A 24884-nucleotide genomic window follows, 5' to 3' on the forward strand; every position below is an offset into this window, starting at 1 on the left:
GCAGTCCATAGGGTCACAAGAGTCAGACATGACTGACGCAGCGTAGCATGCATGTACTGTTTTTAAAAATTGTACACAGATACTCGAAAGAGGGTGTGTCTATATGTATTTTTTATTCTCTCATGTTGCATGTATTCTAAACTTTGATTTTTTTCACTCAATGAATGTTTTGGAGACCCGACTGTGTCAGTCTGTGGAGACTTTCTGGTATTCTTGTAACTGCTGCCTGACCACATCCCAAGGCGGAGGTAGTCAGTGCCCTGTGGTTGTTCCCAGCTTTCTTCCTTCACATACGGTGCTGCCGTGAACAAAATTGTCCCAACTTCCTTGTGCACTTGGGCCAGGGTTTCCCTAAGGCAGATACCAAGAAGTTGGGCTGGGCCCATTTCCTCTCTAGAATGATTGTTGCTGCTGGTGATTTATGGAAGTTCCCGTGTCCTCCATCTCTCCATCAAGCCTGGGCTCTTAAATTGCCAAACGCCAAGCTGGAGCTTAGGTTTTCTTAGTGTTTGTCTAATGATGGGTGACTAATGCCAGCTGGTTGGTTGAAGGAAGCATAGCGCCAGGCAAGTTGAAGACAGCCTTCCGACCCCATGCCCCCACAAGACCCCCTGGGCCTTACTTGCCCTGCGCTGGGCCTGTTTCCTTGTTGGGCAGCCCTGGTTGCTGGCAAGGCCTTGCCGGGGCCAAAACACATCCATCTCCAGTGTGACCCCCCTCCCCAAGAGGACCACCCATGGGTTTGAAGACACTGTTGCAACTATTTCCCAGCCTCCTCTTTTTCAAGACCTTTCCATTTAAAAAATGTCTTTTACAGAAGGTTGATGTGCACAGCAACTATCTGAAGAAGCTCGCATTTAAAAAAAGACTTGCACGTCGGAGACTGTCCATTAAGTAACTTAGTGCTTCTTCTTATTTATCTAGGCTTATAATCAATTTCCTTTAGAATTTAGTGTCAGGAAAGTGTTTTTCTCCCTCAAAGGATTAATACGTGTCGTCCATCAGACAATGAAAGCCACATAAACCTTTTCTTTTGGTCATCTTCCAGGAGCGCCTATTTGTCAGGCTGTTACCATGCGCCAGCCTCTCTCTCCATTTTAAAAGCGTAATATCTCATCTAATCCCCACTGCAACATTCCGTGCCAGATGGAATGCCATTGAACAGTCTCTGTCTTGTTTCATGAGCCTTTTCAACATTTCTGCCTCCTCCTCTAGCCTTTGACTTTCATGCCTGTCTCCTGTCCTCTGCCTTTTATCTCAAACTTCAGTGGGAAGCAAATTCTTTGCACAGAATCCATTCTGAGGCTTTGGATCACATTTGTCTTGATACTTGGCCTACGTGAGTCCTTCTCTACCTTTCAAGGGCAACTTCCTTCAAATGTCTCTTTCTCAGAGTTAGCTTTTTCCTTTAGGGACCAGAAATTCCTCAGAGACATACAAATAGGAGCTAATGATGCCTTCTTCTTAAGAGAGAGGGCCTCCCTGGCAGCTCAGTTGGTCAAGAATCTGCCTTCAATGCAGGAGGAGACCCTGGTTCAATTCCTGGGTTGGGAAGATCTGCTGGGGAAGGGATAGACTACCCACTCCGGTGTTCTTGGGCTTTACTTGTGTCTCAGATGGTAAAGAATCCGCCTGCAATGTGGGAGACCTGAGTTCGATCCCTGGGTTGGGAAGATCCCCTGGAGAAGGGAAAGGCTACCCACTCCAGTATTCTGGCCTGGAGAATTCCATGGACTGTATAATCCATGGGGTCCCAAAGAGTTGGATGCAACTGAACAACTTTCACTTTCTTAAGAGAAGCAGGAAAGGAATTGTTAGTAGGTGGATCATGCCAGAAAGAACTAGGACCTTGGGTTTGTTATCTCTGGTTTCTCAGAAGCAAAAATTGTTAGGGTTTGGGACTTCCCAGGTGGTCCAGTGGTTAAGAGTCCGCCTTCCAATGAGAGGGGGTGTGGGTTCAATCCCTGGCCAAGCACTATGATCCCACAGGCCGCTGGTGTTCTTCAGGTTCACCAGCTGACTCAAGTCTTTCTGGGGACAAGACCAGCCACCACAACCAGCATCAGCGACTTGCACTGGCTGTGCTTCCCACCCTGTTGTTTCCCGCCAGGCCCGGTCTGATTTGTGCCCGTCCTCAACACTTGCACTTGGGGAACCGATGGTTTCCTTCAGAGCAAAAGCAAACTTCAGTCTGAGGGCCCTTGTTCTAGAGGAGACGTGGGTCCACAGCCTCCAAGCAGTGACCTTCCTGACAGAACAACCTTCCTAACTGAACCTAACGGACATCCTTTCTTTGGCCACTCTCCCTGCCCCAGGACATGCAGGTGACCGGCGTGGAGGATGACAGCCGCGCCCTGAATATCACCATCCACAAGCCTGCGTCCAGCCCCCACTCCAAGCCCTTCCCCATCCTGCAAGCCACCTTCATCTTCTCGGACCACATCCGCTGCATCATCGCCAAGCAGCGCCTGGCCAAGGGCCGCATCCAGGCGAGACGCATGAAGATGCAGAGGATAGCGGGTGAGTGCGGCACCCCTCGCTGGGTGTCTTCTGAGCCGTCAGAGTGGGTCTCATATTGACCTCGAGCACCCTCATGACTTCTCTAGGAGAGGACACTCAAGGTGCAGGAATCAGTTGTGTTTTGGTGAGAGGATGGAGGATCCTAAGCATTTGGTTTCTAGAATGTCTGGGGCTCCTCAAGGAGGTGTGGCCATCCGTGTGGACAGTGGTGTTCCCCTCCAGCACACGGCGTCCTCTAACTTATACTTGCAAAGTGCCTTGATGCTCGTCTACCACCTCTGACCCTTAAAACCACCCCGGAGATGAGTAGGGCCTGTTCACCCATTTTATAGATGAGTAAACTGAGGCTTGGTGACTTGCCCAAAGCCACACAGGCAGCTGGTTGGCAGAACCCAAAGGCAGGACTTCCTGCGCTAAAGCCCGTCCCTTCCTCCTCTCCGTTCCCAGCTCTCACGAGAGGCAGCCCTGCCTGATGAGGGGGCCGGGACCCAGCACTGGATTCGCACACGTCGTTTCACATGGCTCAGGGATGTGGTGAATCAGTGAGGAGGCCCTGCGCCATCCAGTGTCAGGAAGGCCCCAGCTTTCTTAGAAGTGAAGGTGCTGATGTGAGAGCCTTCCCTTCATCAGGGCAGAAAGCACAGCATCCTCCGCGGGGAAATGGCATTCTATCAACTCCTGAAATCACCACCAGCCTTTCTCAAGAAACCAGGGCCTTTCAGCTCAAGCACCGAGCAGTCCACTGGGGAGAATGGGCGTGTTCTGAGGGGTCCCCTGAAAATAAACACTGAGAGGGTGGGGTTTCTGGGCATGGTGGGTTCAGTTATTTCCTGCACGTGCTCCGTTGATTGGTGCAGGCCTGCGTCACACACAGTCCGCATCTTATTTCTCACTTAGCTGAAACTTGGCCTCCAAAATCATTACAGAAGCATTTTGTAATGTGCAAAGTGACTTAAATCATTCAGTCCTTTCTCTAAAGATTTATTTCCAGGGTTTTTTTTTTTTTTTTTTAATGTAAAGCAATCTCTCACAGTTGGCATAAGGCTAAATATTTCATTTGAAAATGGAGAATTACGCTGTGAAGTGACTGTTAGAACTAACGCCTTAGGTATTTCTTTCTTCTTTTTTTTTTTTTTTTGGCCGTGCCATGCGGCATCTGGGATCTTAGTTCCCCGATCAGGAATCAATCCTGTGGTCCCCTGCGTTGGAAGTGTGGAGTCTTAATCGCTGTACCGCCTGCAAAGTCCCACGCGTTGGGTATTTCTTAAATAAATTCTAAAAGGCCCCTCCAAATTTTGCTGTATCGTGAGATTTGTGTGTGGAAGGGAAGACAGCGACAGATACACACATAGTCATAAATACACAAGCACAGGCGCGTGTGTGTTCTCTCTCACACACTCTTCCCTGCACGCAGATTGGTGAATTTCGTGGCAGAACTGGCCTCATTTGGTTCAGGGTCTGAAACCGTACACAGTGCTAAGCCTTGGTATGGTTTTTGTGTATGGAAACCAAGACTCTGAGGTGAAGATGGGCCTGGCCTTCCTCTCTGAACACCACACAAGGCGCCCCTTGTGTTTTGAGCCTCAGTCGAGACCCTCGGGTGACATGCTGGTCTCCCCAGCTCGAGGCTATCGGCTGCCTGCCTAGAATCGCCCACTGGATGTGCCTGGCTGGCCCACAGCCACACCAACTACAGCCACCCAAAGTCTCATCACCTACATTCCCATCGTACGTGCTGAGCTTGAACCACGGGTTTGTTTGAACATAGCCCTCCTGGACCTTCCGATCCAGCCGACGACCGAGGTCTTGGGGTTTGGACTCGGCTCATCTTCTGCCCAGCACCTGCCCTTCCGCTTCTATGACCAGTGCCGCCGGGGCAGCAGCGACCCCACTGTGCAGCGCTCTGTGTTCGCCTCTGTGGACAGGGTACCAGGTAAGCCAGCCCCCCCACACCCCACGCCGCCTCCTGTCCCCTCCAGGGAGTGGGAGAGGGTTGTTTCCAGGACCTTCTGTATCTCGAGCATTCGTAAGCATCCCTTCCCCTCTCAGAAACCCAGCTTCTTAGAACTTATCAAAGGCCAGTGCAAGATCAAACACAAGCCCCAGAAAGAAATCTTGGCTTCCCCTTTGATGTTCCATCACTGGGGTTTGGTTTTCCAGAGATTTGTTTGAGGATGTTTGAGGATGTAGAAGAGCTTCTCAGAATTAAGACTAAAACTTTCTTGGAAGTTTCTTGGAAATACTTAGAGTATTAGTAACAAAGTTGTGGAAGAGTCATTTCCTTTTCCATGTAGGATGAGTAGAAAGATTTGGTGTGTGTGGTTCCTGTTTAAGCCCCTAAAGAAGTGAGAATTCAGAAGAAGGTCCCACTGCCCACGGGGTGACTGCCACTGTCTTATTTCTGGGAGCTTCTCTTCCCACTTTCTCCAAAGTACAGCTCTAACTTTCCTCCCCGCCTATCTGAAAGAGAAGCATGAATAGAAAATTCAAAGTCTCCCAGTGGAGCTGCAAGTACCGCTTCTCCACAAGGGCCAGTGGGCTCCCCCTTCCTGTTCTGATATGTCTGCACTCTGACCTCTCGTAAGAGAACCTTGCCCTTGTTTACAGAACTTCAGAAAACTGGCCAAGCTGTTCCCTGCAACTTCACCCCTCCATGCTTAGGGCTTCAAACCTCAACTGCAAATGTTGCAAAATGTTTTCAAAAGCAGTTACCCAATTAAGAATCAAATGCGGTGGATAGAACCTGACCCAAACCAGGGTCCCTGTTTCCCTTCCACCTCACATTTCATTCTTCAATTTGATTCATTCATTTTAGAAATATAGTATATGCTATACGTGCTAAGTCGTTTCAGTCATGTCCAATTCTTTGTGACTCTATGGATTGTGGCCTGCCAGGCTCCTCTCTCCATGGGATTCATATAGTATATGCTATAAGCATATGACTTCTTAAAACCCAAACAGGACATGATAAAATGAAAAATAAGACTGCTTGGCCCCAGAAGTGACCATGGTTAAAAGTTTCTTGCATGTCCTTCCAGACATGTTTTGCTTGTCTGTTTTTACACCCCGGGCTTATACTGTATGTGTGATTCTGCATCTCGCTGTGTTCAATTACTGACGAGTCAGCATTACATGAAGGCGTGTGTAAGCCGACCTCATGCTCATTCACTATGGTATAGTATTCTTTCATATGGATGGACCCAAAGAATCTTCTGTAACAGTTCGTGCTGATGGGCATTGGACGCTGGTCACTGACTGGACAGCGATGCTGGTCATTTCCAGCTTCTTACTTGTCCATCGTCACAGTGAATCTCCTTGGGGTATCCTTGTTGTAAGTGTGCAAATGTCATGTGTCGGTGGGATAAATACCCAATGGTAGATCTGCCAAGTCAAAGGGGAGGTTTTTTCATCTTAATGTATGTAGTCCCAGAAAAAGTGTGCCAGTTCACGCTGCCACCCACAGCCTGCGATTGCTTCCATTCTTAAATCCGGTCTTAGGTTTCGAGACTGACTGTAGTCCTGCCTCTGTTTTCAGCCATGAAACATGAGACAGTTCTGCCTACTGAGGGGTCTGGAGGGTTCTTTGTTAAAAATTCTCCAGATTGGGACTTCCCTGGTAGTCCATTGCTTGAGAGTCTGCTTTCTAATGCAGGGGACTCGGGTTCGATCCCTGGTCGGAAAAGTGGGATCCCACATGCCACAGAGCAGCTAAGCCTGTGAATCCTAACTACTGGGGCTGTGCCCCACAACTAGAGAGTCCAGGAGCCGCATCAGAGAAAGGTCCCGCATAATGCAGTGAAGATCCCGCATGCTGCAACCAAATAAACAAACATTAAAAAAAATTCCCCAGATTGCTTCATGCTCTGTAGAGATGGTTGCTAAGTCAACATAAGTGATGACCATAAGTCTAGGTTAACTAAATACAGACTGGCCTGGTAAGAAATCGTTTCTTTCTTCCTTTCCTTTTTTTTTTCCACACAGTTATAATTCTTTTTTTTCTTTTTTCTTTTTTTGGCTGCACAGGATGTGGGATCTTAGTTCCCCAACCAGGGATCAAACCTGCGCCCCTTGCATTGGAAGGGCAGAGTCTAACCCCTGGACTGCCAGGGAAATCCCACACACAGTTGTAATTTTATTATAACATGTCTATAAGCACCTCTTTGTAATTTTTTTTTAATTGAAATGTAATTGATGTACAAGATTCTGTGAGTTAAGAAACCATTTCTTTGGGTCACCAGGGCTTCTTTGAGCTCAGGAAGTAATGGGTTAAGGAGGAAAGCTGGGTCCTCCTTTCCACTCCCTCGTCTTTGGAACAAGGCGAGCGTAGAGTAATAAACAGAGGCAAATGTCAAGTTCTTGGGCGTCCACACGATCCCCCCCCCATTTGCAGACAGCCATGCGGTCACTTCTCCCATCCCACCTGACCTCCAGAGAGGGGCCGGGCTGTCCGGTGCCGGGGACGGCAGCCTGCCTCTGCTGTCCCGGACCTGCCTTGCAGAGGGCTTGGCACAGCTGGTATGCACGGTGTCCTCCTGCTGGTCCCAGGGTCAGGGCACCAGCTGGGACTAGGTCAGGTCACAGGAAGCTCCTGAAAGCGACCACCCACCCCGCAGTGTCTCCTCCCAGCAGCCCCTGGCAGGACAGGTGGTGGGGAATGTTCTCAGAGATGCGGTCACAGGACGGCTGCTCCAGGGCCTTGGGTAGAGAGGCCTGGCTGCCCTCCTGTCCTCACCTGGGCCAGAGATGTGACCTAAAGAGCCAGTGGAAAGTGCTGAGGCTTTGCATGACTCAGAGAGAGTCAGCGTTCCCTCAGAGAGGGGACCCCACCCCCGGTGCCTCACCACCTGCTGCCTCAGAATCTGGCCCCACAGCCGCCCAGCATCTTGGCATCATCCCTCATCTTTTCTCTTCATTCTCCCACACCCACATCTGCTGTGACTCCGGAACACACCGGGTCCTTCTCCTTCTCTCGGCCCCCAGTGTTTCTTCCCCCCTCACGGCAGCAGCATCCACATGCTCCCCCGCTTCCAGGCTCATCCTCTCCCTTCCACACAGCCAGAGGGATCTTTCTAGGACATAAATCACATCACATCATGCCTCTCCCTGCCACCCTCCTGTAGCTTCCTCTTTGCATTTAGAACAAAGTCCAGGTCTCTCGTTCTGACCTTGCATGCTCGTTGTGCGATGAGCCCCGGCCAGCCTCTCAGACGCAGCTCTCTCGAAGCATTCACCCCGTCCCCTGCCCGAGCCCCCACCCTTGCTGCTCCTCCAAGTCAGAGTGTCTCCAGGTTTGAGCCTCAAGATCCCTTCTTTGTTTTTGTTTTTGTTTTTTTTTGGCTGTGTGGCATGTGGGATCTTAGTTCCCCGACAGAGGATCGAACCCGTGCTCCATGCAGTGGAAGCGTGGAGTCCTAGCCACTGGATCACAAGGGAAGGTCCAGCGCCACTTTATACTCTTTGAAAAGTATTAAGGAACCCAAAGATCTTTAGTTTGTGTGGATTATACTTACCCATATTTCAGCTATTGGAAATTAAAACGGAGAAATACTTTAAAAATATATTTGTTTAAAAAATAACAATAACCTATCCTATGTAAAGCAGTAAATAACATAGTTCTTTATGAACCATAAGTCTGTTTTGCAAAACAAAACAAAAGTGAATATTATATTTTTGCAAGTCTCCTTAATATCTGGCTTAATAGACAACAGCTGGGTTTTCTCATAGCTGCTGCTGCTTTCAATCTGTCATGCTGGCATGGACTCCAGAAAGCTCCTCTGCGTCCTCCTGGGAGAAGGAGTGTAAAAGGAAAAGGCCGTCGTCATCTTTATGAGAGTTCTGACCCTGGGAGGCGCCCCCAGGGTTCCCCAGCTCATGCTTTGAGAACCACCGCCGGAGCTCACTGCTCTCTCCTGCCCCAGGGCCTTGGCCCTGCATGCGTGTGGCCACTTCCTAATGATCACTCGGGCTTCAGTCTGCGTGCCGCCTCCTCAGAGAGGCCTTCCCTGATCCCCACTGCCCCGCTCCGCCCCGTCACGTTAGCCTCCGTGGCCTGGCGGCTCTGTACCCAGCCGATATATTTGGGTATCTTCCTCCCCGCAGGAAGAGTGTCACTCCCGCGGGGACCTGGAGTGTCCCCTTCACATGGCGCCTTCATTCAGCCTTCACCCAGTGAGGGGTGAGCCTCTGTCCTCAGTCTCTGCACAGCCTCAGGGCAGCGCCCCCCCCCCCCCATGCCCTTCTCCCTGCGAGAATGCCAGGGAGACGAGGAGTTCCCGCAGGGGCCCCAGACATTGGGTGGTTTAGGCAGCGGCACTTCGGCAGGGGACACCAGGGAGCTGAGACCCAGCCCCAGGTCTTCAGTGGCAGCCCCCTGCCTCAACTTCGGTGCTGTCACCGAAGCGAGTGAGACGCAAGTCCCGTCGGTTTCATGTAAGTCACCGCGCTCACCTTCCTCAAAGGTCTTGCCGGAGGGCTCCTCGCAAGCCCGGCCCAGGTTGGCCTGCGATGCTGTGGCGTCCGTACCTGCCGTCCGGGTGTTGCTCTGTGTCTGACCCTTGCATGAACCACACTGTGGCAGCGTACCTCCCGCCTGGAGAGTAGCTGACAAGGGAAAAACCACGGCTGGCCACCTGTCCCCGGGGCGACTGCCGGAGGAGCTAGCTGGCTTGATCGTGACACGTCTCCTGCTGTTCTCTGCAGGCCTGGGGAGTTGTCACAGAGCCGTTTCTCTTTCCCTTTCAAAGCTCTACATGATTATATTTGATGAGCACATACCTTTCATTTCCTTGGACGAGATGTTAAAGTAGAATATAAATCAGGGCTAATAGGCAACTGGCCACTTTGGTGTATTTTTCTTCTCCCATTTGGCTTTGGAAAAAATCACAAATTCTGTTCATTGGCCAGTTTTATGTTTATGGCTCTCGTCCCCACAGAATGTTCAGCTCCGGGAGGGCAGAGGCTGGTGAGCGTGGCTGGCCAGGGAGGGCAGAGGCCGTGAGCGTGGCTGGCCAGGGACAGAGGGTCAGCAGTGGCCGGTGTGTTGGGTGGGCGGGTGCAGCCGGGGCTGGAGTCCAGCTCTGCGGTCAGTGCTCCATGGCTGTTGCCTTCCGGGACCCAGTCCACTGACCCGTGGTGATAGCCGATTGCCAGAACCTGCCAAGAGGGGGCGGGGTGTCCAAAACTAGCCCACAGGGCAGTCTTTCCATGGACAACCATGGGCCAGCAGACCCCAGAGCAGAGGCTGTTTCCGGAAGTGACCCCGGGCATCAGAGGGCAGTGGCCTCCAATCTGAGGGCCAGGGCTCTGGCCTCCCCAAGCCAACCAGACCCCCTCTCCTGGACTCCTTCTGGCCCAGGGGCTGCTCTCAGGCATTCACCTGGGGGAGGCGGGGGCGGGTGGGGGGGAGCTGGTGACAGACCACCATAGACCCTCTTGGCCGGGTCCTGCCCAGGCCCTGCCTAATTCTTACCCAAACAGAAGGGCTCTAGAGCCCAGCTTGTTGGGGGATTGCAGTGGGACACACCCAGGCAGGTTGACACCCACTGGCGCTCAATGACCAGGGCTCAATGACATGTTTTAACAAAAGTGACCCTTCCTCAGCTGAGGGCCGTCATCTGCCCCGGACCAGTCGTTTACCTCCAGGGGACGGTCTGTCTGCCTCTTTCACTGCCCTCCACCCTGTTTAGGCTAGTAGTCCTATGCCATCTGGCCCCTGCCCCCTTTCCACAATCGGCTTCTCTCTCTTCTCTGTCCTGGGCTCTCTTAGAAGATAATACAGCCCAGCATCTCAGCCGCTCTGGCTTTCTGTCTGCACCTCCTGAGCACCAGGCATGTCCCCTTAAGGACCACTGTGTTCACATTGCCCTCTGGCTAGAACCAGGAACCCTCCGCAAGCCTGGTGCCTTCTCAGCGTTCAAGGGTCCTGCGCGCATTTCTCCTCAGAGGCCTCCCCAGGGGCCCGAACACCCGCTGCCCCAGTCCCACCCCATATAGCAGCTGGGTTTTATTTATTCAATTGTGGTGGAATTCATACAGCATAAAACCAACTGTTTGGAAGAACACCGTTCAGCAGCATCAGTACCTTCACATTGTGGGCTACGAACCCCTCTGCATGCGTGTGTGCTCAGTCACTTCTGTTGTGTCTGACTCTTTGTGACCCCATGGACTGTAGCCCGCCAGGCTCCTCTGTCCATGGGATTCTCCAGGCAAGAATACTGGAGTGGGTTGCCGTGCCCTCCTCCAGGGGATCTTCCTGACCAGGGATCGAACCTGTGTCTCTTTTGTCTTTTGCTTTGGCAAGCGGGTTCTTTACCACTAGTGCCACCTGGGAAGACCCACCTTTACTCATTCCAAAACATTTTCCTTGGCCCCAATCAACCCTGTTCCCAGTAAGCAGTCATTCCTCATTTCTTCTCCCCCTACATGCCCCCCACCCCCCAGCCTCAGGCAGCCACTCCTCTGTTCTGTCTATAGCTTGATCTGTTCTGGGTATTTCATAGAAACCCTGCACTGTGTGACCTTTGTTTCTGGCTTAGTCACTCAGTTGTGTCCAACTCTTTGTGATCCCATGACCTGTGACCTGCCAGGCTCCTCCATCCATGGGATTTCCCAGGCAAGAATACTGGAGTGGGTTGCCATGCCCTTACTCCAAGGGATCTTCTCAATCCAGGGAGCAAACCCGAGTCTCCCACGTTACAGTCGGATTCTTTACCATCTGGACCTCCACGGAGGCCCTTCTTTAACTGAGAATTGTGTTTTGGCGGTGCATCCACCTTGTGGCGTGTGTCAGAGCTTCGTTCCTTCTCACAGCTGAGTTATACCCCATTGTGTGGCTGGACCACCTTTGGTGCATTCATTCTTCCACCTGTTGGCAGCCCTGACAGTGGTCTCCACCTTTGAGCCAATGCAAATAGGGCTACTATGAGTGTGTGTCTGTGCCAAGTTTTTGTCTGAACACCCATGTTCAGTCTTTAGGGACGTCTACCTAGGAGTGGAATTGCTGGGTTGAATGGGAATTTAACTTTTTGAGGTGCAGTTTTCAGAGCCCTTCCCTTTAACTAAAGTTGCCCACTTGTTTTTTCGTCTCCATCACTGTGCCATGCTAGCGTAGGAGGTTCTGGGGCCCTGTTTATATTGCCCTCTCTGGTCAACACTCCATGAGGCAGCTGGTGCCCAGTGAGCAGGCAGCGGGCGAGGCTTGGTAGCTGGAGTTTGGGCTGGGTCACTGCTGCCTCTCTCACCCCCAGGCCGGGCTCCTGTCCCAGTCAGCGGGGGGCTCAGGATGCCGGCGGGATGGTCAGCCTTTCTCCCCTCCTGTCCCGCTGGGCTGGGGGCGTCGTCTGTCTCTGGGTAAACATTGAAATCCCTGAGCACAAGGGCAATTGCCGTACCTTCCGCAGGTGTGATCGTTGTCAAAGGCAAATAAACCAGCCTTATCAGTCCCTGACCCAGAACACTTAATAGTTCTGTGGAAAGGCAGCGTCGTCCCAGGACCAGCCTTTGGCAGCTGAGTAACTGAGGAAGAATGTAGGATTGCAGTGCACCCGGTGCCAGCGCAGCTGATCACAAAGCCTGGAACTGTCATCCAAAAAAAAAAAAAAAGGTGTGGGGTGGGGCAGGAGAAAAAAAATCGATGTTTAATTCATAGACCTCGGTTCTGACTTCTCCCCTGGGGAGAACGTACTAGGTGCTAATGTCATCTCGTGGCAGTGTTTCCCAGAAACTCATTTTTTCAAACCTGTTATTTTTCTTGTTTCCGATTATAAAACTGAAGCCAACTCTCTCCTTCCAGCTCCTCCAAGGGGGGAAAAAATACCCTTCCTGGAGTCACATGGGAAGGAGAGCAGCCCCCCACCTCCCTCCAGTCTCCCCAGCCCCTTGTTCACCCCTCCCTGCATCAGAGACCCCAGCCACTGGCTCAGTGAGTTACAGAGAGTTACAGAAACTTGAATATGACCTTGAGGCCCGTTTTTTTTTTTTCTTTTTTTTTTCAAAAAGCAAAACATATTTAAGCTGTTAAACACTTTATGCAGGACTCTCAGCTGATCTTCCTCAGAAGGGAGGTTTTACCACTTTTCTCCATGTAGAAGCCACCCACACACTCAAGGTCACACCGGTACATCTTCCTCAACAAGGCTTTGAACTCACGTCTGCCCTGGTCAGACCCTGAGCCCCCCCACCACCAGAGGCTTTCATTCCTGACTCAGTTTTGATGCTCCCAAAGTGAATTCTCCCCACCCCAGGCCTCAGCAGTATCAGACAAAAACTGTATCGTCGGCTCCAGCCCTCAACATGTTTTGGACAGAAAAGTCATCCATTTCTGGAAGCATGGGGTGCAGTTTGACCGGAAGCATTAACCGTGCCAGTCACTTTGTATGCATTAATTCTGTCCTCCGCACAGCTCTGAAAGCGAGTGTCCCTTCCCCTGCTGCACAGAGAGGAAACTGAGGCCCAGACCAAGCTCATGGAGCTACCGAGGGTGGCCGAGACTGGTACCTCCACTTCTGCCTCTGAATACCATTTGCTTGAAGGCTCAGGCAGTCAAGAATCTGCCTGTGATGCAGGAGACCCAGGTTTGAGCCCTGGGTTGTGAAGATCCGCTAGAGAAGGGAATGGCAACCCACTCAACTATTCTTGCCTGGAGAATTCCATGGACAGAGGAGCCTGGCGGGCTGCAGTCCAAGGGGCCACGAAGAGTTGGACACGACCAAGCGACTAACACTGGGCCTTGGTGACGGCCAAGCTGCTTCACTGACAGCTCTGCCACTTGTCTCTAAGTGAGAGGTCGGGAGGGCAGAGGTCAGGAGAGAGGGGGCTCTTGGGGGCCCTGGCCCAGCCAGCGCGCTCCCATCCCTGTCTTCTCTGTGGCACACCTGTTCCTGAGTCCGCCCGCTCCAAGCCCACCTCCGTTGGATAGGGGACAAACCTGCAAAACTGTGATGCAGAAAGCCACCCTTCTCCCAGAGTCACTGCTTCCAAACTGGGCTTGGGGTCTGGGTTGCTCAAGGCCATCCTTATACAAATTTGCTCCTGGTCTACCATGAATAAAAAAGCAGAAGCAAGATTTCAGAATCCTGCCTGAGCAAAAGCAGCAGGATCTGCGCTTCTTTCAAAGCTGCCTGGCAGATGTTTCTAAGAGATCAGACTTCAAGTAGCTAGGTCGAGGCATGGGGCCCCTGAGCTGAGTCCATGGGGTCCCTGCTTGCCAGGCTGTTTCTCAGAGCCCGCGGGGCAGCCGTGAAGAGGGAGCCTGAGGATACTGTCAGGCTGGGAGCACCCACGAAGGAACCACATCCCCGAATCTGGACACCCAAGGTTCCCTTCCCTGGAGTGTGCCCTGCTCCCGCTGCCACCCCGCCAAAGACTGTTTCCCTAAAGACACACCAGCACTTGTCTGGGGAGCCTTCTTGTGAAATGCACTCCCCGCAGGCAGTGCCAGCCCCTGGGCCCCAGACAAGCTTTTCCTGAGAGGTGGCAGCTGGGATGAGAAAAGAGTTCCGAAGAACTGAGTGTTGCCTCACTGCTCGGGGTCATCACCCACCTCAGACGCTGAAGCAGATGAGTGCCCTGGGGATGCCAGGCCACAACGGTGCATCAAGGAGCGGGCTGCCGGCAGAGAAGAGCTTGGAGTCCCGGGCCTCGGGCTGTGGGGAAAGGCCAGAACCCCAGCTTCACGCTGCCTTTGACCTTGGCGATGCCTTGGAATGCTCTGTGGGTGCAGGCGGCCCACACAGGGCAGCCTCACTGGCAGCACGGGACAGGGGGCAAGTGCCAGGGCGAGGCCCAGCTGCTCACGGGCACGCCCGTCCCTGCCCCCAGAACCCGGCTCCTGTCGCTTCTCAGCTCCGGATTTCTTAGTTGAAGTGAAACACGTTTATGGCAGCACAATCAGAAAGCTGGAAAAGTACCTAGGAAAGATAGAATGCCCAGTGTCCTGCCCCAGTGTTCTTTCTGTTCATCCTTCGCGCTGTTTCTTTTCTCAGCAGCAGGGCTTGCCCAGGTGAGTCATCAGAGGAGGTGGCTTAGCACAGCCCCGGAGCAGACAGCCAGGTTCAAGTCCTGCCTCCACCTCGTCCTCATTATATGGCCTTGGATCAATTAGTCACCCCTCTAGGCCTGTTTATTCATATAAAAAATGGGGATGATGCATAATAGTGTGAATATACTTAACACGACTGAACTGTACACTAAATAATAGTTAAGGTGGTACATTTTATGTTATGTTTATTTTTTTGTTGTTTAGGCGCTAAGTCATGTCTGACTCTTTTCAACCCCATGGATTATAACCCTCTAGGCTCCTCTGTCAGTGGGATTTCCCAGGCAAGAATATTGGAGTGGGTTGCCATTTCCTTCTCCAGGGGATCCTCCCAACCCAGTGATCAAACCTGCATCTCCTGCTTTGGCAGGCAGGTTCTTTACCCCTGAGCCACCAGAGAAGCCCTATGTTTATTTTACCACAGTTAGAGAGATAAAAGTAGGGATGGAAATGTCACCTACCTCATTAGGCTCCTGTGAGCGTAAAAAGAGTTAATTCACGTAAGCACCTGGAACAAGGCCTCCACACAGGTGCAGTAAAAGTTACCCCCGTATTTTTTTATGCTCATTGTTACTGGCCAGGGCTGACCCTTGGGCCCCCAAATGATAAGTTCCCTTTCCACACTTTAAATCAGTTTGCACCAAGTTAATAATCCAGGAGCCCCTTCTGCTGTAAATAACAAGCCATGCAGTCATGCAGAGTTGCTCATTTCAGAAAGGCTGATAAAGCACCAGGGCAGAATGTGCTTCCTCCTGCAGACGGGCTATAAGGATTATGGTCACATGATCTTCCTAAGGTCCCACAGCTATTGGAAGGACTGATGCTGCAGCTAAAGCTCCAATACCTTGGCCACCTGATGTGAAGAGCCGACTCATTGGAAAAGACCCTGATGCTGAGAAAGATAGAGGGCAGGAGAAGAAGGGGACAGCAGAGGATGAGATGATTGGATAGCATCACCAACTCAATGGACATGAGTTTGAGCAAACTTTGGAGACAGTGAAGAACAGAGAAGCCTGGCCTGCTGCAGTCCACGGGGTAGCAGAGTCGGACATGACTGAGCAACTGAACATCAACATCAACCACAGCTCTTAGAGGCAGAGCCAGGACCAGAGATGAACAGAGACCTGTCCCCTGCAGCCCGGGTCCCAGCACACTCCCGCACACCTGTGACACTGGCGGGTCATCAGCTCCACGCCTGCCCGCGCGGAGCAGTTCCCCCTGAGCCGCACAACAGCCCTGGGGGGCTGGCACCTGACCTCCGTGTGCAGACCAGGAAACCCAAAATCAGAGACGGGGTGCACCTGGCCCGTCTGCTTCCCGCTCTGCGAACCCCCGTGTCTTCAGTCCTGAAGTTTCTCTGCTGGCAGAACACCGCCGGATCGGTGTGCTTGGGGAGCCCTGGGAACTGTCACTGTTACCATCTCCCGTTTCGGGAGCACAGAAACCAGCAGAGAACGTGGATGCAAATCTCTGCGTCTAAAGGAAAAGCCCGTTACTTTATTTGAAGAAACTTTCTAAGCCTTTTTCTATCAGCATTTCTTTTTTGCTGCCTCGTCATTTGTTTTATCAGCTGTAAATTCTTATTAGTGGACAAGTGATAACAAATGCAGAGGATCGAAGGCTCATCTATGGGATAAAAACCTAGAAACTGAGAAGATTCTAGCTCTTCATTTCATCTGCAAATTGGAAAAAGACTACTTTGATTTGAATTCTGGTTTTTGTTTTTTTTTTTTTGCCTTAAAATGTCTCTGGCTAGCTCATGGAACCCCACGGCTCCCCTGGGACAGGGTTTGAGAACCACTTTACCACTTCCCAAGAACCAGTCACAATGCCCACCTCAGGATCCAAGAGGGTGAGGTGCCAAGTCAGCAGCGTTGCTGAGTGTGCGGACGCTTGGGAGAAGAGTTGTTAATTCACAAGGACCTGCGAGGCTGGAGAAGAACCAAAACAGAAGGTGGGGACCAGACGCAGTCACAGCACTGAAGGTTCAGAGGGGCTTAAGCAATTGGGTTTTCCACGTGTCCTCCCCTCCCCTCCATGCCCTAAAGTCTTTGCAACCTGTGGACTGTAGCCACGAGCCTCCTCTGTCCTTGGGATTTCCCAGGCAAGAATACTGGAGTGGGTTGCCATTTCCTTCTCCAGGGGATCTTCCTGACCAGGGATCAAACCTGGGTCTCCTGCATTGCAGGCCGATTCTTTACGGTCACAGCTACCAGGGAGGCCCCTGTTCCCTAAATGGCCCCCTCAAAGCGTGGCAGCTCCTAGGGACCAAGGTAGGGGATCACCAGGAGAAGGAACTGGGGAGGGGGCAGGTGAGGGAAGAACTTTTTTAAAAAAAGGATTTAAAAAATTCCAAGGAAGTTACATGACAAATACACTAACTAGGTTCAGGCAAAAAGTGGGGGTGCTTTTGTGAATCAAACGCTGAGCGTAGAGAGAGGACCAGATGGTGGAGACGGACTTATAAACCTGTTATGCAGGACTCGCCTGGTGCTCCATCGGTTACAATCCCCCTGCCAATGCAGGAGACACGGGGTCCATCCCTGGTCCGGGAAGATCCCACGTGATGTGGGGCAACTAAGCCCGTGCACTGCAGCTACTGAACCTGCATTCAGGAGCCCGTAGAAAGAGAAGCCACTGCGATGAGAAACCCGCGCCCACAGCTGGAGAAAGCCCGCGCACAGCAGCAAAGTCCCGGCGTGGCCACGAATGAGTAAGCAGGTCGTGCAGAGCAGGGAGGCGGGTCTGGTGGGGACTGCACGTGAAGGGGCAGGTGACACTGAGGGGCACGGCCGTGGGAAGTGACGAGACAGCCTGGAAGGCTGGGCGGGGTCAGGTAGTGAAGGCTGCTGGCAAAAGAGGGTTGGACCTTTGCCCTGGAAGCAGCAGGGAACGTTCTCAACCAGGGGACGGTGAGTCAGGAGGCTTGGGTTTTGATCGACTGGAGTCTGACGGGCAGGGGTGAAGGGGTGCACAGAAGGGACAGGCACACTCAGCCCCTCCCCTGGCCCTCAGCGCCCGAGCAGTGTGGGCTGTGCCCGTTCTGTGACTGAGAACAGGTCTCTGCAGAGGTACCGTCTTGCTCAGCTCGGTGTACGTCCTTTGAGTCTTTTTTTTTCTGGGTATTTATACACTATGCTGAGCTTCCCAGGTGGCACTACTGGTAAAGAGCCTGCCTACCACTTCAGGAGACGTAAGACACACGGGTCTGATCCCTGGGTCAGAAAGATCGCCTGGGGGAGGGCATGGCACCCCATTCCCAAGATTCTTGCCTGGAGAGTTCCACAGACAGATGAGCCTGTCGGGCTACAGTCCGTGGGGTCTCAAAGAGTCGGACACAACTGAAGCGACTCGGCATGCACACACATGCTTACTTATAGCATAGTATTGCCTTTTTTTTTTTTTTTGTAACCTAAATGAGTGCTATTTTCACTCAGTAAAATGTCTTGCGTTTGTTTTATGTGGGTTCGTAAGAGCGCCCTCATTCATTTTTGACTGCTGAGGAGCAGTCAGTCTCGTGGGCAAACCACTGTTTATTTAACCAATCTCCCATTGATGGATGTTTAAGTTGTGGCCAATTTTTTTTTTTTTTTTGTCCTTAACAAATAAGAGCGCCTCCACGGCCCCTTGCACAAGGATTTCCCTGGGGTAAGAAACATGAAGCGTGTCCAGAAATGTCTAGGCTGTGGAACGAATAGGATCTGGTGACCAATAAAAGTGTGTGGGTGGAGGACCACGGGGGCTAGCTTCAGGCAGAATATCCAGGAGCCTTGGTTTCTCTCGGAATGTTCTCTGTGCTTTTTTTTTTTTTTTTGGCTGCACTGCGCTCATTGCGGCACACGAGGGCTTCTCTTGTTGCGGAGCACGGGCTCTAGAGCATGTGGGCTCGGTACTTAGGGCGCCCAGGCTTCGTTGCTCTGGTTATGCACGCGCATTTAACAGGGGCGTCTCCATGATCCCTGCTTCTGACCCAGCACCGCCGTTGCTCACGGATGTCGTTCTGTGCAGGAGGCCTGCAGCAGCTGTGATGATTGGAAAAGTTCCCAGGGCCTGGCAGGGGCCTCCAAGGGCTGGCCCACCCGTGGCTTGGCTTGTCGTCGCAGACTGAGTGTGACGGCATGACGGAGCCCCCAAAGGCTTCTGCCCAGGCACCCCTGCTGAGCGTCCGCCTCTCTGCCATACTTTTCTCTCTGTAGCCAGCATCCCATGACCGAAATACAGCTTCCTTTATTTGTGGCTCTCCAGCCATGGCATTTTGTATAAATGTGCTTTTCTCCGAAAACACACACAGAGTATTATTGAATGTTGTTGTTTTTTTTTTAAGCATTTCAGATCCCTGAAGGGCCAGAAGTCAATATTATCCCAGGGTAACGGGAATGGCTGTTTTGTGACATCTTTCATACTAAAGCAGCCTACCTCCTTAAAGCCCCAAAGTCATCAGGAAAGCAGTCCAAGCCCAGCAAATCGGGGCTGATGATTTGTTTTCCTCCATCCCCATCTTTGTCCACTGTGAGCTCAGGTCCTTGAAAGCCGCAGCCTCACAACATGGTTCAAGAGTAGACAGCTTCACCGTGTGACATATCTAAGTTCAGATGGTGCTTTACAGTGACTCCCCCCAAAATATTTGCAAGTTTATAAAAAAATCCAGATACGTGGTGTATGGCGGTGTATGCTTCTAGCATCACAGGCTTTTTTAAGTCCCCAGGATAAAAGTCCCTTTTATTGAATGCCAACTATGTGCGAGGCACCAGGCCAGTTGTTTTACAGAAAACCAGGAGGTAAATATGCGAAAACCTCGTGTGACTAATTCCACTTTTGCAGCTGAGCGAGCAAAAGTCAGAGGCAGCATCACCCGCGCCTTGTCCCAGAAAGACTGAGCCTGGTTTCAGGCTCCTGCTCTTTCTAACGCGTCTGCCTGCTTCCTGAGAAGGAGGTTATTGCCCGCTCGGCGTTCTTTCCTTTCCTGCTAAGTTGACTTGAAGCCTCCGTGGCACTTCTGGGGTAAAACTGTCCTTTGTTGTGGCTTTCTGAGCGTGTTAACTTCCTCGGCTACATTTGGGCCCAGATGCTGAGTCCCACGCACCTTGCAGCCTCATGAATTGAGCGGGTCTGCATCAGTCTGATGGAGTGATTCTCCCCCAAACACCTCCCCCACCACACACAGTCACACTCTTTTAGTAAAGTGGAGAATGTCCTGAAATAGCTGACATTTATAAAGTCTTGGGTGTTCTGGAAAAATGCTTTTTGTGTGTGTGCCAGGTTTCCTGCCTGATGCCCAGGGGAGGTGGCCACTGGCTCAGAGCAACATCCAAAGCACCCTATCAGAGTGCCCGGGCCTGGGGGAGGCCATGACCTGCTCATTGTCCCCTCTCTGAGCAGAGAGCAAATGCAGAAAGCGCCCTGTACCCACTCCTGGCCCCGCTGGATCAGCAGAGGGGCGCCCCGGGCTGGCCAGGCACCTCAGGAAGCTTCTGGCCTCAAGTCACTTAAAGGCCACCAGCATTGGAGCACCAGCGTATGCCACCATGCTGTTCACACCGGCCACATTCCCTGCCAGGGAGCCACCGCCACAGGGAAGTTAGGGGCACACGTCCGGGAGCCGGCCTCCTTGGGTTTAAGTCAGCGTCCGCTGTGTGATGTCAGGAAGTTCCATGAGGTCCCTGAGCCTCAGTCTTCTCTTCTGTCAAATGGGGCTGATGACAGCACCCACCTCACTAGGGCTGGAGCCCAGCTCTATGGGTACCTCCCGTTGTCTGGGTATCTCAGCAACTGGGGGAACCAGAGGGCTCAAGCAGCCTTCCCTGAGCTCCCCTTGCAGGGCAACTGGCCCAGTTCCTCCAGGCCCCTCCATGGGGCATGTGCAAGTATTCTAGGGGGTGTTCAGGGCAGAGGGGACCTGCCCTGATAGAGCCACCAAAGACGGAGCCCCTGCAGGAGTATGCGCTCTTCTAGCACCTCCTGCAGCAGACGGCCACATCGAGGGGGCACACACAGAAAGGGGTGATGACTGTGGGCAGTCACTTCAGGACCTGTAGACGAGGGTAGGGGAGAAGGTCGCCCAGGCGGTGGGGCCAGGCCTGCGGAAGGCATGTGGATTTCATTCTGCGGCTCTGGGGGGCACTGCACTTGATTACAAGTCTCTCTGGGCTGCTCGGTAGAGAGTAGATCCGAGAGAGTGGTGCGGGGGCCATTGGGGTCCACCCAGGAGCCAGGCCCCAGGCCGGTGGGGGTGCACCGTTGGTGACACCTGGGGGTGCAGCTTGCTGGGTCATGGCTGGCTGCTCCTGAGGATGGCGCTGTCCTCACACGTCGTTTGGCAGCTCGGGACAGGCAGAGTGTTCCCCATGGCTGCTCTCAGTCATACCACGAGGGGAGGGAGATGGAGAGGAGACTGAGGCTGGAGCGGCAAGGTGACCAGCCAGCTGGCATCTCCGAGAAGCAGTCACACGCTTTGACCTCCGCCTCCTGAGCCATCCTGAGGCTGAAATGTCTCAGTGGCTCAGGCACCACTGAAGGGGGATTTTTGAGGCTCCGCACGTTGCCAGCCTCAGGCCAAGTGTCTCCACAAACAGGGGACACAGCAACCTGTGGAGGAAGGCCCCGTTACCACCCCCACTTAACAGATGGGGCTCAGAGAGGTTGGGCAGTTGGCCCCAGGTCACACAGTGGCACCTGGTGTGGTCGATCACTCCGAGGCCACCTCACCCCCACGGTCTGCTCGGTCCAGGGTCCAGGGATCCTGCTCAGGGCTTGGGGGTCTGAAGAGATTCTCGGCCTCATGCTAGGGGAGTCACAGCTGGAAGCCGAGACACCATGATCTCAACCCACACGTGGTCTCCCCTCACACGTGGTTCCCGAGCTCCTGTTCTCACTTCTGGGCCAAGAAGGGTTTTCTGAACACGCCTGTCAGAGCCCGCTGATAAATCAGGCCCGAGATGCCTGTGCTTCGCTGGCAGCACTAAGTGGCTAAGTTTCCTCAAGCCAGTTGACATTTGCCCAATAGGTGTGAGGTATCAACAGCTTTTTCTCCTGCTTTCTGTAGTCCAGACTGGCTTTCAGCCAGAACTCTTTAAAAAATATATAATAAGGTGCTGACCTGCAGTGGAAAATGTTGGTGTACCAGCCAAACGCAGGAGCCTCAGCAGTACAGATTTAAGGGTCTGCTGGTCAAGGGTAAATTTAGAAACCTTCTGGAAAGTCCTGGGGCTGGCAGGATATAGTGAAGCCCTGGAGCGATGAGAGTCTGGGGACTTCTTCAACTCTTTGCCTTCGCGGAGCCAGAAAGATGGAGTTTGGTGAAAGCAGTGGAGTCCATCTTTTCATTCATTCCTTTGTTCTACAAACAGGTATTGAGCTTCCTCTGTGCCAAGCGCTGTGCTTGAGGTGACAGCCACGAGCAAACCAGACATCCATGGCCCTGCCACATGGAGCTTGCAATCTATAAGAATAGTAGGCGTTATACAGGGAATCATACCAGTAAATAACTGGATGGTAACAGGGAACCTGGCCTTCTCTAGTGGGAATCAGGGAAGCCCTCCCTGAGTAGGCGGTGTGTGTCGACAGTGGAAGGTTTCACTGGACAAACTGGATGGGGAGGCGAGAAGGTGTTCCAGGCAGGAACAGCATATGCGGGGTGGGGGGGCCAAGTCAGGAAGCAACTGAGCTTCACAGTGAGGGGCAGGCTCCCCCGGCTCCCCGTCAGTGGCACCTGCTGTGCTTCGCACTCGGCTCCTCCTCGCATGTTCATGGATTCGTGATCTCACCTTCAGAACCCCCTGCGGAGAGGCAGGCATATGCCCATTTTGTGTTCGAGGTTTTCGGAGACTCAGGGTGGCTGAGAAACTCAGCGGGACTTGCATCGCAAGTCAGCAACACCAGTGTCCGTCCTCCCTCTGCTGACTCTGACCCTGGCCCACAGCCTCACTCTCTGTGTTCTCAGTTCTACCCTTTAAAAAAAAATTATTTTGTATTGAAAGTGAAAGTGTTAGTCACTCAGTCACATCCAACTCTTTGCAACCCCATGCACTGTAGGCCACTGGGCTCCTCTGTCCATGGAATTCTTCAGGCAAGAGTATTGGAGTGGGTTGCCGTGCCCTTCTCCAGGGGATCGTCCTAACCCAGGGACTGAACCCACGTTGCAGGCAGATGCTTTACTGTCTGAAGCACCAGGGAAGCCCCGATTTTGTATTGAGGTGTAGTCAATTAACAGTGTTGTGACAGTTTCAGGTGAAGAGCCAAGGGACTCAGCCATACATATACATGTATCCATTCTGCCCCAAACTCCCCTCCCATCCGGGCTACCACATGACATTGAGCAGAGTTCCATGTTCATTTTTACACTTACTCTGTTATTTGTTATTACTGATACAGGTCAGGGGCCTGCCAGAAGGCTCAGAATCCCATAACTAACAAGCCCATCAGAGAATTCCCTTCAAGTTGCTGACCTGAAATCTGCAAACAGCTAGAAGCCCAAAACTGTGCCTTAAGAAGTGTCTCCTGTCCCCAGCACGTGGCACTTTCTCAGCGTACCACTTGGTTGAGTGACTCTCAACCTCACTTCCCCCACCTTAGAGTCCCTAAATCTCAGTTTCTTGTCCAAATGAGGCACAATGGTGCCGTCCCCGAGAGCCAAGCTCAGTGTCCAGCTTTGGGGGGCATCCCTCCAGCCTCAGGCTAGAGTGGTCTCATTCTCCCGCTGCGGCCGGGGTGGCAGGGGCTCCTCCACTCAGCACGGCCTTCAGGTCAGCTCCTTTGCTCCTCCAGGCAGGTGGGCTTGACCTTCCACGGTCCCCTACCTCCACAACGTTGGTGGGACAGCCAAGCAGGTGATCAGGAACTGAGTCCACCAGAACCCCTGCTCTCAGCTGGAGAGACACGCAGGCCCTGCCCCCATGGGGCCCAGAGCAGAGGCACAGCTCTTTTGGAAGCACAGCATCCCAACCCAGCAAGCTCTTCTCCACCTGAGGTCCTGGGTCGAGCCAGCCTACCCCTGAGCCCTCCACCCTGGCTGCGTGTTTCTGGAATCGCCTTGAGAGCATCTGAGAAGCCCCACGTTCATGCCCAGAGCAGCCCAGTTAACAGAGTGAGGAGGGACTTCCCTGGCTGTATGGTGATTAAAACTCCATGCTTCCAATGCAAGAGACACGGGTTCGATCCCTGGTCGGGGAACTAAGATCCCACACGCCATGAGGCACAGCCAACAGTAAATAAAAGCAGAGAGAGGAGAGGGTCGCTGGTGCTTGTTGAAGCCCCCTGGCTTACTCGAGCACCCACCCTGTCTTGAGGACACTGTCAGAAGTGAAAAGATCTCTTTGAATTTCTCTTAGTAGACCTTACAGGAGGGTTCTGAGTAACCACTGGGGTCAGATGCTGTGGCCTGATTGTCATTCATTTATTAATCCTCAAACGTTCACCAAGCATCTACCATGGGGCTCGCACAGCCCGGGGCCCAGCATGACCCACGTCCCTTCGCCATGGACCAGCTGCCTCGATCCTCCGGAGATGGATTGACAGCTGGGCAATCTGCTCAGCCAGGGGTTCTCCTCCATCGGAGCAGCTGCTGCTTGGCGAGTTTGAGAGAACAGGGGATTCTGATATGGGAGCAGGATATATTTGGCTCCCTGGACCCAGTTTCAGGAAAGGCCAAGTCTTCGAGCTTGTCCCACTTTCAGGAAACCATTTGAGCCGTGCCCTATGCCATGGTCTGCCTAGGCTGGGGAGTGGAAGGTTCTAGATGGGCCCTGCCCTCGAGGAGTCATGGGATCCTGGGGAAGACAGTGCCTCACCTGCTATTACTACGTAGTCTGATCGTGCGTGACCACGTGGGAGCCCAGGACAGGGGCGCTGGCCTGCCCAGAAGGGGCGGACTCCTGAGGGAGGTCTGGATGGGTGGGCCAGGCTAAATGCAGGCCATCCCGGGCGGGTGGCAGGACCTGAGCTGTGAAAACCTTGGTGCACATGTACGTCTCGCAAGCAGCCTGTGTCATGCGGGCAACAGGAGGCAGGAGATGAGGCCACGCGTGCCTGACCCCTTGTGCTGTCGACCATCCTGGGCTTCATTGGAGGCCCAGGGGAGCACTGACGGGCTTCAAGCAGGGGGGCTAAAGGCCGCCCGCTAGATGACCACACCCAACCCTCAGAAGAGGACAGCTGTTTGCAGGGGGTGGCGCCGGGCTGGGCTGCCCATGAGATCCCATGAGCCGCACTTGGCTGGAGGAAGACGTGGCCAAAAACACGTCCTCATGCAGAGCAGCTGCAGACCAAACCACTTGTCCACTCCAGGGCCAGAGCGCCCAGCCCCCAGTGCTTCTTGGGAAGTGCGGCCCCAGTC

At 52.9% G+C, this 24884-nt stretch overlaps 1 protein-coding gene across 8 annotated transcripts in view; it reads left to right on the forward strand.

The window, feature by feature from the left end:
* CLEC16A (C-type lectin domain containing 16A) overlaps positions 1 to 24884 on the forward strand; it is a 233074-nt gene that overhangs the window by 169955 nt on the left and 38235 nt on the right. For 7 of the 8 annotated variants that reach the window (XM_065924327.1, XM_065924328.1, XM_065924330.1 and 4 more), the window contains 2 exons: positions 2316 to 2520; positions 4289 to 4453. In XM_065924327.1, the coding sequence (XP_065780399.1) occupies positions 2316 to 2520; positions 4289 to 4453 (370 nt within the window). The remainder of the gene's footprint in view (positions 1 to 2315; positions 2521 to 4288; positions 4454 to 24884) is intronic. The other variant, XM_065924329.1, reaches the window with a different exon arrangement.

The sequence above is a fragment of the Muntiacus reevesi genome, chromosome 2, assembly GCF_963930625.1.
Source record: "Muntiacus reevesi chromosome 2, mMunRee1.1, whole genome shotgun sequence".
NCBI classification, from domain to species: domain Eukaryota; kingdom Metazoa; phylum Chordata; class Mammalia; order Artiodactyla; family Cervidae; genus Muntiacus; species Muntiacus reevesi.